Source organism: Ischnura elegans, chromosome 7 (genome assembly GCF_921293095.1).
Source record: "Ischnura elegans chromosome 7, ioIscEleg1.1, whole genome shotgun sequence".
NCBI classification, from domain to species: Eukaryota; Metazoa; Arthropoda; class Insecta; order Odonata; family Coenagrionidae; genus Ischnura; species Ischnura elegans.
This window is the reverse complement of record NC_060252.1, coordinates 103,438,322-103,459,077: the sequence shown is the minus strand read 5'-3', so window position 1 is coordinate 103,459,077 and position 20,756 is coordinate 103,438,322. Positions and strand designations below refer to the sequence as shown.

At 38.1% G+C, this 20,756-nt stretch overlaps 1 protein-coding gene across 3 annotated transcripts in view; it reads right to left on the bottom strand.

Annotated features, from left to right (window-relative positions):
* The window catches only part of LOC124161935 (calpain-D-like), a 40,110-nt gene that overhangs the window by 13,888 nt on the left and 5,466 nt on the right, over nt 1–20,756 (bottom strand). For all 3 annotated transcript variants that reach the window (XM_046538202.1, XM_046538200.1, XM_046538201.1), the window contains exons 3-8: nt 19,723–19,906; nt 16,306–16,508; nt 13,441–13,555; nt 11,850–12,036; nt 7,472–7,669; nt 2,901–3,065 (exon numbers count right to left, since the gene is read on the bottom strand). In XM_046538202.1, coding sequence (XP_046394158.1) covers nt 2,901–3,065; nt 7,472–7,669; nt 11,850–12,036; nt 13,441–13,555; nt 16,306–16,508; nt 19,723–19,906 — 1,052 coding nt within the window. The remainder of the gene's footprint in view (nt 1–2,900; nt 3,066–7,471; nt 7,670–11,849; nt 12,037–13,440; nt 13,556–16,305; nt 16,509–19,722; nt 19,907–20,756) is intronic.

The following is a 20,756-nucleotide window of genomic DNA, read 5'->3' as shown; positions in this document are numbered from 1 at the left end:
CCCTGTCTTAACCCCCCCCCCCTCATCACTAAAGTATATATAAGCTCGCAAATTTGTGTATATTCACCTTGATAATGACATAGTGTACTGTCGAAACCTGGGTCGGTAATTAAAACTCCTGTGGAACATACAAAAGTGTATCTTCATTATGTTTCCTGTCACCAAGTTCCACCAAGTATCGCCTTCCAGCCTTAAGTAAAAAAAAAATGCCACAAAATTTTTTTTCCCTTATCTCCTATGCTCAAAATAGGGGTGTCTATCTTACACACTTTTACACAGTAAGAGTACTGAGATAAGAAATTATCAAGCAGGAGAAACTTAGCTAATTATTATTACAGAGGCATTCTTTTTATTCAAGCCATCTTGCCACCATAGAAATCCCAACATTCAGAAGAAATACAGATATCATACACTCTAGCCAATAGGATCTATGACTCTTAAAAGGTGCCTCCAGTGCTGAGGGGCTGCCTCCTTCTCTATACATCACCTTGCAAGCCTCAATAGGCATGTGGTGGGGAGGCTATTATAGTAAAGAATGTAGTAAATGGAAACTACAATTCTCTGAATATATTGATCACTCAGTGTAACGATTCCCATTCTGAGACACTATTTGCCTCTGTATTGGACATCCACAGTCCAGCTCTTGGAAAAAAATCGCCCTAGTCGAAAGGAATGGTCTCTGTAAGTACCTACATACACAAAAATGCTAGCAACCCCAGTGACATTCTTTCAGTCACAGGTCCCTCCAGCCAGTCCAAGAATTTCTATGGAAGTATTTCCTTTATATCCATGCATTATGTCCATCTGCTACTTGATTGATCTTAGCAATGAAAAAATTGTGCCTTACTAATCATGCATTATACATACCAAACTTTTCCAATGAATTTTGTAAAAACAATATGCACAAGTAAGAGAAAATTGTGGTATTCAGGTAATACAGATGAGGTAAAAATCTGTATATTGGGTCTTGGGGGAAATCTAAGATTGGGACAACAGTTGAGGGGGAAAACGGGGGAGTAGTATCCCCCAGCTGAAGCATACTTTGGGGTTTTACCTCTTGCATTAAGCCTCCACCAAATGGGAATGGCTATACCTCCCATAAATCCACCACTGCTCCTGATTACTCAGGAAAACTTCCTGCAGGGCTATTCTCCATAAGTATGGCCAGCCGTAAGTTTCTTATGGTCTGACCCGAAATTACGGCCTGAACCGATTCCACTCTCGAGGGGCCATATCATATGGCCCCTCCAGAAAAGTCTTAACGCCCTTTCTGCAGGCGAGTATGAGAATTATAATTGGTACTATAAGTTTGGTTCACTTTTTTATACACTAGTCATTTTTTTGAGAAGGAAGTTTGTTCCAACGTGAATAAAAAATTAATTATATGTTCCTTAACCGAAATGGACTCTTATTAAAGGATAAATTTGGATTTTCTTTAAACACTAATCTAGCGGCAGATGCTGAAGATCTTTAAAACAAGTGAAGAACGCAAATCACGGGCGAGAAGAAGCAGAAGAAATTTGTACCGTGCAGTATTATAATATTCGTGAATTGTGCATGTAATGGATAGAGTTAGAACATGACATCCTATTGTAGTTCTAACCCCCTTCCTCTCCTTCCAATGGTGTAACTATTGTCTCATGGCTGCAATCATTTGCCCCCAAAAGCCTTATAAATCCAGCCAATGCACGAAATCTAAAGATGAAATTGAAACTTTAAGTTTCATTAATTTTATTATCAGAGGCTTATGTTTCGGTAGCTGTATAAAGTTAAAACATCAATATGAGACTATCATTCTTTCCTTGATTTGTGGACGACATTTGTCCTTTACGCATCGACTTACTGAAGATTGCCTTACTGCCAAAAAAAATTTCTTGCCCTATGTTTCTTAGATATCCTCCCTCATGAACCGTTATGCTACGAGAATCTTAAAATATAAAACATTTAATAGCGGATATTTCAAACTACCTACAGCTTTTCGAAACAAGTAAGGAATCTGCTAGCAAATGTAGCACAGAAAGCAAATAAAAGCCGGCTCCGGGAAGAGGAACGGGCCCGTTCCTCCGTTCACTTTAGCAGAGCATCCGTTAAGTATTCCTAACTTTTTAACTACAAGCGAACTTTTAGCTCATCCGCTATATCTACTTAAAAATTAAGTAACAATTTTTGATGCACGGAAATAGTTAATGAAAATATCATCATCGTATGTGAACGGATTACCTACACGTATCCTGTATCCTCCTTATGAAATCGACGTCTTTTTTAAATATATCTAGCCAATGCCCGTTGAATCCGTATGTGCTCACCCACAATATTCATATATTTCTTGAAACAATCGCTATGTATTCGATGACACTTCGTAAGTTTCTTTTATAACACCTTAGGCGAGCAATGTTATTTCGTATGGCCCGTGTTATGACCGCCTCCTAGGCAGGCCATAATATTACGGCCTTTAGGCCATAGCTACCGCCCGACTTATGGCCTTTTGCTCAGAGTAGAATCGCTCGAAGCCATACGTATGTCTTGAGGCCGTAGTTATGGTCGATTTCGACTTATGGCCCGGCCATACGATTAGTGGAATAACCCTGCTGAATCACATGGAGACATTTAGCCACAGTGAGAATTTTTTGATGGGGCTGTCCTAGAGCTTCTCTCAGGATTTGAACCATGAGCTTTTTGGTTAGAAACTGAACACTCTACCCACAAGGCAACAGCCTAAAAGTTACTCCTATGATCACATTAGTCCTTCCAAGTAGTTAAGTCATGAAATACATCACTGACAGATATTACATTTATCAATTAACCATAAAAGCATCTTAATCCTAAAAATAGATAATTCCTCATGGTCACTTAAAAATTTCATTAGGTTCTCAATACAGAGTGGCTTCTTAAATATTTACCTTTGGCCTTCTTGGAACAATGTGAATTCAGCTTCAGTCGGCTCAAGCACAGTAAGGAGAACACATGATAGGTGGTCTAGGGATGCCAACGGAGGTAGGGTACCACGCAGACGAACTTCATTCCACCCATTGCGGACTTTGCATATGTCGATGCAATCAAAATACCTTGGGAAGAAATTATTGAATATGAGCATTAAAAATATGCATACATAACACTTCAATGGGGTCCTCTCATAAAATCAAAAAGGTATTTTTTGTCCATGGCTAGATATATAATTTAAAGTTATTAAAGTATGCAAAAGTATGACTTAATAATTCTCAATATTCTTGTAGCTACAGAGCTTCAAAGGTCCCAAAAATTACTTAATTCTCGTGCTATGAGAACACCCAGTGATGTCAGAATGCGAGTAAGCAGATTCGCTCCAAGGCAATAACAAAACAGTAACGACAATAACAAACATCTACGACGATACTGATTCATAACTTGGAGTGTGTGTCAAAAACAGTTGTGAATAGTTAAAAGTTTTTAAGGTGCGAGTATTGTGCAATGGCTGACTTCGTAAAGACGCATTCTGGGAACATTCTGAAGGTAGATTAATTCATGGTCGCTTATTTCTTCTCCAGTAATGAAGATTTCTCAGCACAGAGTGGAAAAGCTGCAAAATTGAAATGTAACATAAATTAAATCAACAATCTCATTCTCTAGTAATCTAAAGCTTGGTTTGTATCTCATTTAATTACTGTCATTCGCTCATTGTTTTTAATTGGTACTTGGTGCAATATTGGAATAGGTGAAGTTCATGTTTTGAAAAAATACAACGAATCATATTTTACGCCAATTTACTTAGCATTCCTAAGGTCTGGAAGAGAGACATACGGTGACTCAGCAGTTGATTAGGTTCAACTGTAAATAAATTTGAGTTTGTACTGTTGGGGCTAAGGTGACACAAGAACATAAAGTGAGAACAATAATCTTATACTGTGGAAATCGCCATGGATGAGGAGAATGAAAAAGTAATAAGCTGTATTTGTCAAGACTGTGCTGCACCTTCCAGTGTGCATACATCCTTTAAACCTGTCAATTATTCAGGATAAATATTTAACATGACTGATGATGAAATTAAAATATAATAATATGAAAAAATAAATTTTACTGAGAGAGATACATTAGTTTTTCTAAAACTGGGACAAATAGTCTACCGGCACCATGTAAACTTATTGTTCACTGGACTCTGACGTCATGCTAACCCAAAATGGCGATGGGTCGTTTGGAGCACAAGATTACTCTACAATTTTCGAAGTGGAATTTTACGAATAATATGGAGGTTGGAGAAGAGCTGCTTTCACTTTAATTTTCAGCACGAAGGATATATTTTTATCACATAATCATCCATTTTCAGTGGAATTCCCCATTAAGATAGACATTCAAAGAGATACACAGGAATACTGCATGCTCAAAGAAAAACATACTTGATGATAATTATAAAAAAAAAAACATTAAAACAAACAGTGTGTCATATGAATTTTGATCAGGGAGATGTTTGCCCAAACTTGAACTACACTGGAACTTGGAAGCCATGAATTGAAATTCAAGGGACCCAAAAATTAGCAATTTTATTGGTGTAGGATTTGTTATTTAATAATTTTTCATATAATAATAATATTTAATTTATTAGTTTTATATATATACAGTAGAACCCCGTATTTGCGTTATCGGAATTTACGTTTTCCCGCAAATTGCAAGTTTTTTTCTGGGTCCCGTCATATTTCCTATCTCTCCAATGTAAATAGAACCCTGTATTTACGCCGTGTTTTTTTTCGTTTTCCCGCCATGTGCATCACGATGTGCCGGCTAAAAAAAATTATTTGCCTACTAAAACAATAAATCGTGCATATCAGCCCTTAAAAACTATCTTTTGGCTTCCTTTCGCGCATTTGTATTTAAAAATCCAAGAGAAAGAGACGCAATGAGAACTATTTTCGGGAAGAATTTGAAAGTGGCGGGACAGAACGCCACTAACGTCGGAAAGTTGAACTACGTCATCTCGTTTTCTGTCAGCGGCGGAAAGATTCACAATATGAAAGTAGGTGTTTTGAGCAATCGAGCTATGTAATAATTATAATGCAAGAACTCCTGAAGCAATGTTGACAATAATTATGTAGCCTATAATTTGATACGAGAGTTTGAAAGGAAACCAGACGTGCTGAAACGTGATAAATGCCGGAACTATAAAACTTGACCGACAACTGCGATCATTTGCGCTGACTTCATTCAACAGTTGCGTTGCGTAGATGGGTTAATTAAATACTTAAAAAAAAACTTATTCAAACTTGAATTATCCCATTCACATAGCAGCGTATCGCAAACAACTGTAACTTTAAAAAATTATGAAGTCGCACGACAGTTTGTACTACGCACTTGATCGCCGAGGAGTAGTTCAGACACTCGTGTGTTGGCAAGTTATCCTCAATTAGTACGGGAAATAGAATTTATCCTGCTTGAAAATGAAATTCGAGGTGGAAAACGGACATTTTTAATTGACGAGAATATGAAAATTTTAGAGCTAGTTGATTCCCACACCGGAACCCGCATCGATTCAAGCAAATTCGTGGTGAAAAATCGCGATGCCATTGTAAAATATGCAAACCAGTGCGGACATTTATCAAAAAAGAGAATATCTGTGAAGAATTCCAGGTAAGAAGAAATAGAACGAATTCTAAAAGAGTAGTTTTTAGGTGCAAGATCATCAAATGCTCCTGCAAATGGTGTCATCTAAAGGCCTGTTTACATAGTAAATTAACCCGTACAAGTTAATGTCTAAATTATGAACACGAAAATGCACCGTGTATTCACCCAACTTGTGCGTATGCATGAACAGAAAATAGAACCTGTTTAAATTTGGTTCATGCATTCATAGTCGTACTTATAGGGGCGGGGCATGTGCCCCCCCAGACACTTAAAAAATATGCAAGATTTTTAATACGGTCCAGTTATCATTGCGTTCATTTTGTATAACGTGGTATCATTGTGCCCCCCTCCAGAACAAAATCCTGGATATGGCCTTGCTTGTGCCCCCCAGAAAGAAATCCTGGATCCATCCCTGATGGTCATCATTACGTTCGCTTTATTTTGTGTATTACTCAAGGAGGCTCAATCATTTAATTCAATAAGAATAACTTTGATATAAAAATAAAGAGAATTTAGTAAAGTCATTGTTATATCTTGTTTTAATCTCAATTAAGACAAGATCTTTTGCCTGTCAGACCCTCTATGCCCCTCCCAGAAAGAAAAATCCTGGATCTGCCCCTGCCTACATTCGTACATTTCCTGTCCCGTTCCGGTCCACAAAAATCATTCATGCAAGCAGACATTAATGTATCGTGTAAACAGGCCCAAAGGCCCTTGAGAAAAAGTATTTCCCCAGAAGATTGGGAATCGAAGATTCCACGGCATCTATAATGGTTGGTTGGATAGATTAAAAAATAGGTAGTCTTGTATACAAGATGGTGAGTGGTGAAAGCAAATATGTTAACATAGAGACAGCAACTCAGTGGAAAGAATCTGAATATATTAGACTTCTGGAAGGTTACAGCCCAAAAGATGCTTTTAATGCAGACAAAACAGGATTATTTTTTAATATTTGTTGCCAGCTGTGCTTCAGAGGGAAGCAATGTTATGGAATAATGCTTAGTGAACAATAAAAAAATTAACATTTCCAAAGCCAGTATGTGAATAAAAGTGAAAATTCTCTATTTCCCACTATTTGCATTTTCCCGCAATTTACACTTTTTTTCTTGGGTCCCTAGAAAAGTGTAAATAAGGGGTTTTACTGTATATATATTATATAATTTAATAGTTAATAATATTTTTTCACCAAATTTTCAATGCTTTTCTAAGATAATGTTTCAAAGGAGATGACCGAATTCATCAGCATTGACTAAAATCTTCCATTTAACTTGTAAATTATGATGAAAAATTGTAAAGATATCGGTTCTTCATGATGAATACATTCTATTAACGTTGGAAGAAGGTTTACACTCTATGCGTCTTTCTGTATTTTTTTTGCAACATGAGAAAACAAATAGTGGTCCATATTCTTGCAGCAAGAGTCCACTGTAGTCGTTACATTTGTAATTGGCACTTCTAAGCAATACAAATACCATGATTCTGTGAAAATGAAAACCACACATCACCAAACTAGCTGGCACAAGTGATAAAATAAGTACAGAAAATACTCGGATTCCATGGACTTCATTGCCTTTCGAGAGGCATAATATCTTGTGCCAAGGCGTACTTATCACAGGCATTAGATAATGTACCTCTCACACATTAGATTCCAAGTATATTCTTTGCATATATGTACTATCACTTGAGCTAGCAGCTGGGTGGGTATAAGGAGCTCCCTCTCATGAAAATATCATTTCTTCAGTCCTTCTAATTCATTAATGGGATGTTTCTTTACAGAAAAATATTATAATAAACACAAAATACAAGGAACCAAAAACACTATGCCAATGGATTAATTGCTCTAAGGCCAAACACCTGAAGGGCTGCATATAACACTACTCACTTCATAACGTCTTCAAAAGAGATCCAAAAGACACCGTCTGAAGCACCATGGGGCATAAGCATTTCTCTCAGCTGTGGCGTCCAGATGGGTGAGTCGTCCGACCAGTCCCCCTTCCAAGAGTAGTGGCCCCATGGGTTGCGAAGACGAAGCAATCGGATTCCCAACAGATCTCTGACATCAAGAACTGAATAGGCATGCCTGGAGGACAAGAAGATTATAAGAGAATTCCATTTACTAAAGGAACTCAGTAAACGGAAGGAAATGAGAGGTTATAACAAAAAAATTCCCCCATTTAACCTTTCTCTCATAAGTTTGAAATAAAAAAATGCCTAGTTAACTGCTCACTTTTAATGAGTTGGTGATGTCATGAGAGTCATGGTTCATTAGCTTTTTCAGGGACAACTGTTCATTAATGGGAGGAATAGGGTGGTTTCCTATTATTTTTTTATTGCCTGAATCGAAAGATTATTACCCCTGGAGTGCGCATTTTACTCTCTTAGATTTTCGAATGACGATATCTATTTTTCTGGACTGAATGAAAAGTGAAAATTTTCAAGTGCGCGAAAACGCGACGGCCAAATATGAATGCTGGGAAAAACCCCATGTGACATCGTTCTGGTTCCCGCTGCCGCAAGTGAGGTGACCTTGGGGCGAGGCTTTGAGCGTTGATACGACGCAGGATGCTAGAAGGTAGCAGAGTACCCTGCTAGCTGGTAGCGCTTGGCTTAAATAAGGATTATTAATACCTTATCAAACGAAGAAAACTTTCCGACCATAGGCAGTTTTAGTAGGTGATTTTTAAGACATGTTTCCCTGAGCTCTGTGCCTCATGCATGCATCGGTAATCTCAGACAATGTAAAACTCCTATCTACTCGTATAGAAACTAGGTCCCTGTGACATCACGTGGAGTGGCATCGCATGGGTTCCAATCTGGCCTTTTTCAAATGAGGTTAAAATTGACCGTTATCATTCGTCTAAACTATGATTTCTAAAACCAAATAATTTGTATAATATGAATACACTAATAGTGGGTAACGAATCGCAATCAATGCCTTTCGTTTTCTTTGATGAAGGAAACTACCCTATGGCACACTAGAGTGTACACAATAACAAACCTACACAATGCTGATGCAAGTTGTTTGGAGGGAAGGTGAAGTGCTTCAAACTAAGTCAAGTATGGACCTCAAATGGAGTTAAATCCTAAGCAAATATGGCGATTTTAACTTATCCCACTCGTGTGATGGTGCTCCTTCAAAATACACTCGCCCATGCCCGAAACTGATATCTACAAAGGGGCCATCAAGTTTTGAACAGAATGTAGTCTTGAATCACAGCTAAGAATAAAACAATAACCTACTAAATAGAGGATCTACTAAAAATGGCGAAGGAATGCCCTTTCTAATTCAGTGCACAGGGACTTGCACTTTTAACAGCTGTCGCTTGCACACTGAAGCTCAGTAACTTGATGTGTGACAATCCGTACGGGTCGCACTTAGGACACTGGTGCACAGTGGACCGTGTGATTTTACGTTGTTTCTTCTTGAAAAAATTAACATATTTCCCCTCTCTCCACAACGTGACATTGGATTAGATTCAGCACAACTCCAACCCATTACCTCCATTATGACCTCATGAAATTAACGGTTACCTACAATCAAAACAAGTGATGGACAGATCAAGGATTTTTTTTTGATGCGGATCAGATACTTGATTTCAGAGGTCGGATATTCGGATATTTTCAAATCCAAATGCATTTTTAATTGCCAGCAATAAAAGGAAGTAATTATTCAAGTTTCGAAACCCTTCTACTCTTCTTGAAGAATTCTTCTGGATACATGCGATCTAAGAAATGCCATTTACATTTTCATACGTATTTCAATATTTTTACTGATTAAAAATCATTTTTATAAACTTTCATGTTATTAGACCGTATTCAAATTTTCCTCACACACATTTCCCCGAATTTTGTCACTATCTCATCACATGCTGACTTGCGTTTCACCCACAAGTGTTTCAGTTGTGGCGAGGTGGATTTTGCACTTCCTCGTGATAGTTTCATGCCACAGCACGCACAGATGGCATACATTGAGCTCTCCTTATCTCAATAAAAATGTTTCCACACAATGAAATACATTTTCATCAATACATCATTAAATTAAAATGCAACTGCACAATCTGCGATGTAATTGACAATGTTTCGAACAACATTGACTTCAGATGCGATGAGGTGCGGGAACAGAATTAGAACCACTGGTTAGCGATCTCGAGAGGAAGGGGTGGGCAGCAGAAGTACGTAAAGGGGAGGTGGAGGGGAAGGAGAGCGATCCGCCTTTAAAGCAATGAGACTACAAATGAGGGAGTCAATGACAAAAATGTCAGTTCTTGCTATTTTGTGACATCATTGCCTTCAAAGCGAAGCCGGACGAGCTACATGATGTATGCAGTTAGCATTTCCAGTCCCTCTCTCCCTGTTTTGAGGGGGCTAACTCTACGCTTGTTTCTTAGAAAATTGTAGAGCTTGGACAATGTTGAATATTAGTATAATCTATGAAAAACTAAATGGCAGTCAATTGGAGCTGAAAAAACTGAAATATTGTCAGAAATGCATCGCGTTTGTTCTCATTCTTTTTTAAATCTCGTGAATGACATCTAATTGCCAAAGCTATTGAGTCATCTTCGGGCCCAGAAAGTCACTCACCCAGCATTTGTCCTCCAGAAATGGAGAGTTGAAGCAGGTAGGCCGAAAAAGGTCAGTTGGTGAGATGGGGTAGGGATCCCTCGATGAAACACACTTCACGATGATTTTTCACGTACAACTTGATATTTTACTTTGAAGACAATGATTTATGGTCTGTGTGATCTTGGAAACGAAAAAAACCATTGGCTGATGGAGGGCTGAGGGTGGTTTCTTGAAATCTGCGACATAGTTACTATTGATGTGGTTCGCCGCCCTCGGTGGCGGCGGTGTAACGTCCTCGCCTGCCAAACAAGAGGTTGCGGGTTCGAGTCCCACCTGGGTAGGTTTCCTCTATCCATGGGCATGGTTGTTTGTGTACGTTTACTTGTAAATTTGTTGAATACCCCGATATAAAATGGCCATTATGAGCTGTATTTGGTGGTTTGAGAATAAAATAAAATAAATAAAAAATAAAATTATTATCCTGCGATGCTGAGATTCCCCACATGATTGTTCAATCTCTTGGGAAGAGCCACACTATATGCCTATCATATTATGCCTTAAAATTTTCCACGGCTGAAAGTCTGTAGCATTACCCCTACGAGAGATTTTTAACAAAATAGTTCACGAGTAGGACAAGTGTCGTAATGCAGTGGTGCTTGCAAAGATCTGAACTCTTGAGAGGATCAGAACTCTCACCACTCTCTTTTATGGGACATTGCATTCACTGAAGCATTAATTTAAAATTTAGAATCCAGATCAGATGTCTTTCACAAATTTGGATCATAAGTATCTGGTGAAGGGCAACATCTGCCGATATTTGGATCAGAGGTATCCGACAGGACCATCCCTAATCAAAACCATTACATTTCAATTTGACTAGTACTTACCAGAAATTGAGAAAGGTGAGAACTAATAATTTTAATAGAACTTCCACCATTGACAATGATCACTACACAAATTTATTTACTCAAAGGCACAACAAATTTCTCTCAGTAGTCAAAATTTTTCACTAAATTAAGAAAATTTTTATCAGTTTTATGGGAAATGGATTGCTAAAAGTTTTCCTCAACTTAAGCCAGAATCACACGATCATTTTATCCGTCATTTCCTAGTGATCACTATCGCGATCACTAGAGTGATCACTTGCAAATTTTGTTGCAATTGCAATTGTTTTTCGCGATCGATGAGGATTCCCATCGCTATTTTTCATCACTCGTCAGGTCGCTTTTTCCGTCGCTAAAACCGTCCCTAAAACCCCATATCATCCAATCGGAACGCATGCCCGTATGGAGCGATTGCAGCGCAACGTTTGACAATCGTGGGAACGACCGACAAACACGCTGTATGTTTTCGTGATGCAGGTCCTATGACAACGCGTTGTGATATCAGAAGTGATGCGAAAGGCGACGGCGAGAGTGACCGTGTGATTCAGAAAAATGATCACTCTAGTGATCACTTTTCCCGTCATGAAAAGCGATCACTCTAGTGTTCACTTTTTGCGACGAAAGAAAATGATCGTGTGATTCAGGATTCATTGAATACGTACATCTAGCAAGAATGGGAAGCATCCTGTGTAATTAGCCAAAAATATTATCATTGTTGGTGGAATTTTTTTCCAGCGTCAAAGTACAGACGTGGCATGAGAATAAATGAGATGAAGTAGGTATGTTTATGTAACACCAAACAGCTTCCATTACCTGGGACGCAGTCCTTTCCGCTGATATTCATCTTCATCAACTTTCATGTTACCTCCTCCACAAGATGCTCCCATCAAGAAACCAGCAACTCGAGAACTTAAGAGCTGGGCCCAAATGAGATCACGATCCAACTCTTCTTCAGATGGCAAGGAGGAGGGCTGAAGAGGAACACTTTCACAGGGAGCACCTAAAAATGAAGAATAATGTACATTCAACGATGCATAGATCAGAAATTAAACAATAATCATCCAAGATGCCTTGTATACCCATGCCTCGTATAGTGCAAGGGATGCGTTCCTTGGGGTCTTTGCAGCATACGAATCTGCATTATACGAGTGTATTAACATTGGGAAGATAGGGATGCATTTCTGGTAGCAAAGGTTTTGGGTATCTTATTTCCTCTACACCATATAACTTCCCATAAATATCCTTAGAATACCTTATTTATATAACCGTATTGCTTAAAAAAAAAAAAAAATTTCCACTAGCTCCACGCTTAATTAATGATCTAAATTAACTAATGTTATTCTGTTAAGGAGACGAGATAAATTACTTCAGTAGGCCGGCTATCTGACCCAATGACGAGTACTACTGTTGGCCATTGCACAGTAATTGATTTCGATTAATATATAAACAAAAAAGAAGATTTGAGGCAAGCAATACTATTAATATGCATAAAATGATAGCAATTTCGTGTGTACTTAGCGCAAGTTCACGCTTTATCATGAGAGCATTTAATTTTTTGATTAGGCTACACTGCATTGCGATGTTTCCCTGAGGAACGAATTTGCACTACATCGAAATTGCACCAACCGAAATTGCACTATACAAGGCATGGGTGTATACTCAATCAGTGACATTTTACCAAAAGATCATTTCTAAAACATGCTAGCTTTATAGCATATCCTGAAATATCCCTATAAATTAATAAATCTTTGAGTCTGGAAAGATGTTGTCCCTCAGGATACAATCATCAAAAAAAGCCTGAATCGCAGTGTTTCAGTAACTGGCTGACAAATGACTAGTAACCGTATACATGAATTGCCATGTGAAAAAATTCCCCTAGACCAGGAGTCGAACTGCGGATCTTTGGCTTTCCTGACCACTATGCACACCACTACACTATCCAAGTGCCTAGTTTCCCATGGCAATTACACTGAGTCTCATGGTACTAGATATTAGGCCATCACAGTCCATCAAGGATGGCAATGAGAGAGAGAAAGGACTTCAATGAAGCCACAACCTGTTGGGAGCCTCAAAACTGTGCTAATGCAGTGCATGGTGGCATATGTAATATTTTGAAGTCTACTGCGTGAATGGCGGTGATAAATACATGGATTACCAAGAGAAAAAAATTGCCCTGGACCGGATATGAAACCACAGACCCTTGTTACCCACAGTGTATTAACATCCATTTTTGTATTTTTTTTGTGTGAATGATTCACTTAACACATAGTTCTTACATTTATATTTTACTGACTACACTGGCTATACTATTCACCTAGAAGGATCTAATAATTTTTTCCTTTCCCTGACCAATATCCAGGATAACTCAAGTGGTAAGAAGCTGAGAAATCAATCACACTGATACCTGTTAGCGTTGCAAGTCCTTCAATTGCTCGTCCAGAAACAAGTGCTTCGTAGCAACCATGGATTTTGGCCACTGCTTTCTCAATTAGGGGAACCCACAACTGCTTTCGCTTGGCCTGGAAATTAAACATATATTAATGAATTTTAATTCCATCATAACTGAATGTTACCTCGAAATCAAAATCCTTTTCCCAATGAATGATACTTTAAATCATCAAGATAATAGATGCAAATATGATTCTGTAGAAATTTGTATGAAAATGGCCCGATGGGAGTGAATTAGGTACAGCAGATATGTTCACCTACAAGTGTGCAACACAGCCTTGAAAAATAATCGAGAGAATAGAATGAAAAATGAAAGGCAAGTGTGGAGAAATAGCTCTGTATTTCCTTCCTCAATTCTGAATATGTATTCCATTTTTTTATGCCCCGTTCACATTACCATCTTTCTTAACCAGCGTAAGATGACGTCAGAACCAACGCGCGTTCACACTCAACCATGGTTAGACCCTGGCGACATCTGATGAGTGGTAGAGTAATTTCAAGTGAAAAATGAATTGACAAGAGCGAATAACTTGTTGGAAGGAAATATAGAATGTGCAGGGAAAAGTTCTTGTGTTAATTGCAATGATATTGATGATGAATTTAAACATATGTGCATATTATGAGCTGCTTATGAATTAAAAATTGCATTCCAGCGTCGACAATCATTGTTCCTTGCTACGTAGAAGGTAATTCAAATGTGTTCGTCCAACTAATCATTTCATCCATAGTGTGGCTTGCATTCTTCTACTGCTCTATTTAATACGAATGAAAGCGAATATTGCTGATAATTAGGTTGATATCAACAACATATACTACTACTTGCCCTTGATTCGGATGTGTCGACAAATCATTGATGTAGGTGAAGAAAATCGAGGACCTAATCTTGAGACTTGAGCCTCAATTTGAGACACTTGTGATTTGGGATGGAGATACACTTTTCGCTGCATTACTTTCTTAGCTATTATTGTTTTCTGACTTTGACAAAGGACATGATCCACTCTGATGCTATACCGTAAATTAAAACTCTTTTACCTCTTCTTCAAATGTGGACAAATAACTTGCAGAGATGTGACGATTGTTGAAATTTAACTTATGAAATAAGAGAGAGAACGTAGTAATTTTTGCGATATGTGGTATCACCCGACGTTTCTAAATTTATTTTCTATCGATACATCTGACTAGCCGTTAGCCTGATACTTTATATTGATATGGGAAGAACTTTTGTTCAAGGATGAACATAAGTGATCTTTTTCAAACTGGGACAAAGAACTCTTACCAAAACATTAAAATCATTGTGACCTTCGGATTTTTATTATGGTAGTTTCGCACATTTTACTTAATTCTAGCAAAATATTTATATAGATTATTCAATCTGTCCGTAACAATACAATACGAGCTAATAGCTAATTCACTACGAACTATAAAGTATATCGCATAACTTAAATCAGGTTTAAAATCTCATACTATACAACACATTACAGAATGAATCAATAGCACTTTCCTTTGAATTAATTCTGACGAATATAATTCAACAATAACGGCCGTCTCCTCTTCGAAACTTTATTTTCTGTTTTCTTTCCTCCTATCCCACTTCGTTGCTGCTTCGCCTTCTTCTTTTTCTAACCAGCTTTTAACCAACTTGCGTTCACACACGCATGAACTACCGCCAACCATGGTCGGAAAACGGTGGTCAGAATCCCAACCACGGTTAACGGGAACTTGCGTTCACACCTCGTTTTGTAACCATGGTCGGGGCTAACCGGCGTAAAAAGGACGTAGTGTGAACGGGGCATTAGTCCCATGTACTGAGGTTAAAAAAACTTCTAAGAATATTGAATGAGACTTTTAATTTTATCATTCAACGAAATAAAACAATGTTCACTGAATATTATCCAACACCTAAACTCAAAAACATATGAATATCAAAAACAATGCTAAGTATAAATATGGAAAATTTTTCTACAAATACTATAAATTCCTCTACGATACTAAATGAGTTCCAGCTTCCAGAGTTTTGCAGCTTTTATTATATTTGCATAGTTGTGGGAAGGAAGACAAGCTGATGGAGCAGAGGCATTTGTGTTTTGGATGAAGTCCTAGAGCAATGTTCCATGACGCTTTGTGGTCAACAGTTCCATAAGTTTATTTAGCTCTTGTCCAAGAGATGATCACGAAATGCTATGGTATAAGTTTAAATGAAGCAGTTGTCTCAAGTTCTTCAGGGGCCTTTACAAGAGTCATGAACCATTTTCAAGCATTATGATTCGCATAATGCACCCTGCAAAATACTAATCATATGCAACCAACAAATGCTGACCTTTCCCGAAGCAATTGACCTAAGCATTGAATTAAAATGAGAAATACCACCAAATATTTAAAAAATATTTGAAAGATTAACTATGGGAAATGATGGAATTTCTAACAATTTAATGTGCCGCATTAATTTCCTACAGTTGGGTTTGTACAGGGTACGCCAAGAGTGACTGGAGGTTTTTAATTATTTGAAATGCCATAAAAACATCACTATTTCTTTCCACATTGGGTTCATAACCAAGTAAGTTCATTACCTATTGAAAATAACAAATTTTATATTTTTTCATAGAGGAATTTGATTTCCCCCTCCATAAAGATGAATAATCAGAACAATGATGTTAAAGGAAAAGCTTTTGATGAGCTGCATCATCATCACATCTGGCATTGCTGCAGCCGATTAAAACTAATCACCATAAAATTTATTTGAAGGAAACTTGTCAATGCTCTTGCTATCTAGAGTAACCAATTTTATAATACTGGCATGTCGACTGTGCACACTCAATCGTACCTGAGAGTAGACAAGATGGCCACGTTTATCACAGGGCAGGAGGTCATCTACCAACACAGTAGTCCACTTCCCATCTTTACACAAGCGTACTTGGTATGCACCTTGGTGACAAAACTCCTTCATCACCATCACTTTCTTGACAAGATCTTCTCTCTCCGCAAGGACGGCAAGAGCACTAAGCAGCCAGCAATTCCCAAGTACTCCTTTGAGAGCAAAGCAAGATACATTCACCAAATAAGTACGAAAGCCTTAGCCACAAAAGGTTTTTGGAGGGTTTCTTGGCAAGGGCAATAAATTTTCTTGGATGGGGGAGTTAAATGTGAAAGGGTGTATCTAAGAGTGTTATCTCCTAAACACTATATGAATCACTATTTATAAATGCAAATCAAAACATTATCATCAATAAAATTGCACGCAAAATTATTTTTGAGCCCAACAAAACTATGAGTCTTACAAAGGAAGAGCTCCAAACTTAAAATTATTTAACATCAATTAAGGCCTATAAATAAAAATCATACAACTGTTTAAGTATGCATGAAAAATGAGACAGCAGCAAGTATATGAAGTATATGAGCATCACGAAATAATCAGATAAAGAGAGAGAAGTTCATGAGTTTGAACCCCTCAACCCTAAATACCAATAAGAATCAACTTTTAGTGATGATTACATCCAACCGTGGGATAATCAACATATCAATAATGGACGTTCATCAAGGAAATTACTTTCACACTGACATTAACCCTTTCGCGGCCGCAGGCGACATATGTTGCCATGCGCGCCTTCCGCTTATAGACCGCAGGCGATCTGTGTTGCCCAGCGACAAGCGTCTTTTTGATTGTTAGTTACTCGGTCATCCGTGGAGCTAGTAACCTGCGGCAAACACTACTTTGTTGAGAAAAATATGATCTACATGTAAGTGGCTTAACACGTGGCTGTTGCGACTTTCCCGGGCACTGGGAGAGGTGGGGAAAGAGTGAGGAGCATACTTAGAAGTCAGTTGCCCACCGAGCTTTTTGGAAGGAGGAACGTACGCGCTTGCCTATACTGTGCCTCTTTGTGCTTCTAGTGACTTTATTACCTAAGTGTGTTGATTTGCGTGGTTATTCTTGTTATTTTCAACGATGGCGCTCTCTCCGAGGGAGATTGAAAGACTTGTAAACGACGGTAGTTTCATTCTGGAAGGGGATTCCGAAAGTGAATTGGAATTAGATGATGACGAATCTACTACCGGCTTCAAGGGAAGGATTATATTCAAGATGTATAACCCTCAGAAGCCAACAAAGTGGGGGATCCGCGTCTATACTGTCGCAGATTCTGCAACGGGATACATCGTTGGGTTCGTGCCGTACTTTGGCAAACCGACAACTGATAGCCTGGTTCGACCAGAATTGCCTTTCACCTCCCGGATTGTTCTACATTTGATGCAAAAACTTCAGTCTGATTGCGGGGCGAAGGGGCGCCACGTCTTCACTGATCGCTTTTACACAAGTCCGAACCTCGCTAGCGAATTGCTGCTAATATCAACGCACACTACTGTGATGGCTAACCGAAAAAATCTTCCTCCTGAGGTAAGCTTACTTTTGCAAATTATTGTCAATTTTTATTGAACATATATAATGAAAAGAATCCTATTCTATCAGGTGAAAGGAAAGCAAACCAAGAAACTTAAGAAGGGTGAAATCCTGGCTTTCAAGAAAAACAACACCGTTGTCATTGCCTGGAAAGACAAACGGGTGGTTCTACTTCTCAGAACGTATCACGGCGCCGCTACAGCGCAATCGATGCGCTATAAAGCAGATGGCACGACCGAAGAAGTCACTAAGCCGGTTGCTGTGCTAAACTACACGGCAAAAATGGGGGGAGTCGATCGCACTGATCATTACTGCGCTTCGTATAATTTTTCGCGCAAGTCAAAGAAATGGTGGCATAAGGTATTCTTCTGGATCCTGGAAGTCAGTATTGTAAACGCATACCTACTCTTCAATCTCGTCCAGGAGAAAAAAATGGCGACCCCGGTAAACGATATTTTTTCAAATTATTGAAGTAGTTATTTCATGTGTAAGCTATAAAGCAAATTTTACTAATAAATAAATATTTATTTCTGTGCAGATATCGCACCTCAAATTTCGAGAACAGCTGATGAAGCAGCTGATCGGTGATTGGCGGACTCCGGTCACTAAGAAACGCCCCAGGTCCTCAGAAGGGGACATTAACAGAATGGATGGGCTTTTCCATAAGCTAGGAAAAGGAAAACCCCGGGATTGCGCTGTTTGCAGCGATAGAAATAAGCCACGAGGCAGGAAGCAGTCGGGCATCTTCTGCGCGACGTGCCCGTCAAATCCAGCGCTCTGTCCTGGAGATTGTTATAATGTATATCACACACTATCAAAATACCGTAAAAATATATAAAATCAAGGTTTCGAAAAACATAGGTTCCGTGTAGTCTTTTATTTAATATAAAAGGCCATTTGTACGTTTTTAGTCCCTTAGATCAATGGACACACATGCAAAAGTAGGTGTGCCAAATTGTTTCCAAATGTGCCATTGTCATTAAAAGTCCCATTATGCCTTGTTTTGGTTTTATTGCTCTAAAATCTAAACCTCTCGCTACAGAACAAAATCGAGCATACCATTTGAAAGGTAATACATAGCCAAATAAAACTGTAGATACGATAGTTTATTTCCGTAAACTTTGTAGAGACAAAAATGCGCATGAATCACAAAAAAACAAACAAAAAAGCTAAAAAATATTTTTCTTTGACCCGAAAAAAAAAATATTTAAACTAATAACATACAACGATTATTATATCAGGGCAAAAGTCCTGAGTCAAAGAATTATTGTGATACATAAATCATTATTCTAAGTTTTAATTTGGCCGAGCTAGCTACGAAAAAGTGAGCGCAAGTACCTCACCACTGAGCTAACCCACATCAGCTATGCGCCACTACTGCAGAGAAAAGCGCGTCAGGCGCGGACGCGAAAGGGTTAAAAACAATTCAATTAAAAAATGACTGGCAAAATATTTAACAACTAAAAAAATGTAACATGAAAATTAGCTATGAGTTGTTTTATGAGTGATAAATGGATTTTAAACATAAATTAAATTATTAATGAGAGCACGAATGAGATTTGAAACCAATAAGAATTCTGATGCACTTCCTCAACTAATTTTTTTACTATCAACAGCTCCTAAGGAGCAGCCTGAATAAGGGCAGTCAAAATTTATAACAATTTCTATCACTTTGAAAATTGAACAATCAGTAATACACATTATCTCAAGCAAACTCCACCATAAAATGAAAATGAAAAAAAAGAACAGAGAGTTCAATGGTAAACTAGAAGTCTTTTTCACAGATTAAATCTAAGTTCATATAATGTGATTTATTTGCAATAGTGACATACAGATGTACCTCACCTTGGGAAATATCAGAGGGGAGAGGTGTACGGAAAATGGCCCACTTGAGCTTGGTGTCTCCTTCCATTACTATCTGGTGTGGGCGCAGCCACTGCACCACATGATTGTCCTTGGTCTCAGCTGGATTGTAATACAATGACTTGGGAGCGGGAGGAAAGGAATCATCCACAAATGGTTCCTTATTCTGAAATGGACGGTATTAGTCACAATTTATTACAATCAAATCGAAACATTGCCATCAACAAAATTGCACGCAAAATTATTTTAGAGTCCTAAAAAAATATGAGTCTTACAAAGGAAGAGTTCAAAACTTAAAATTATTTGACATCAATTTAGGCCAAGAAAATAAAAACAACACAAATTTTAAAGTATGCATGAATATGAAAAATAATACAGCAGCAAATATATTTCACTTAGCCAACACAGAATATAATTCTCATATGAAGTATAGGAGCATCATTAAAAATTCCTTTTGAGCACTGAGTAAAAAATTGAGTACATTTGGACATAATTGTACAAAAAAATAAGAGCAGCAACATCACAGAATGACATAAGCACAAGAGAGGATGGAAATTTAAACTTACATCTCTATAGATGAGCTTTGAAATCCGTCTTTTTATAGGCATCTTAGACACTCGACTATAAACTTCTCACAACAGGGTAGTTTAGTTATTATTCAATACACTCAAGAAGTTCTCTTGTCAAATTCACAGGCTCCACAATATAATAGAGGAGATCCTCATGGGAAAAGAGGAGAACATCCAGGGGTAGAAGCTCAGCAGCAAGTGACAAAGCAGTCTAACTGTGCTCAGGTATATTAAGCTTATGCAGGCATGGATGCCCTCTATGTAAGAACAAGGAAAAAGGAACGAAAAAAGGAAAACAAAACATGAATGAATGATGTTCCCAGTTTCCCAATCCATGCTCCAGATTCACGTTTGAGTGACACCATCCCTCCCCTCCACCCTCTTGTGTAACCTACACCTCCAAATTCCACTTGACTGAATAGCCTTGTAACTGGATGAGTTGGGGAG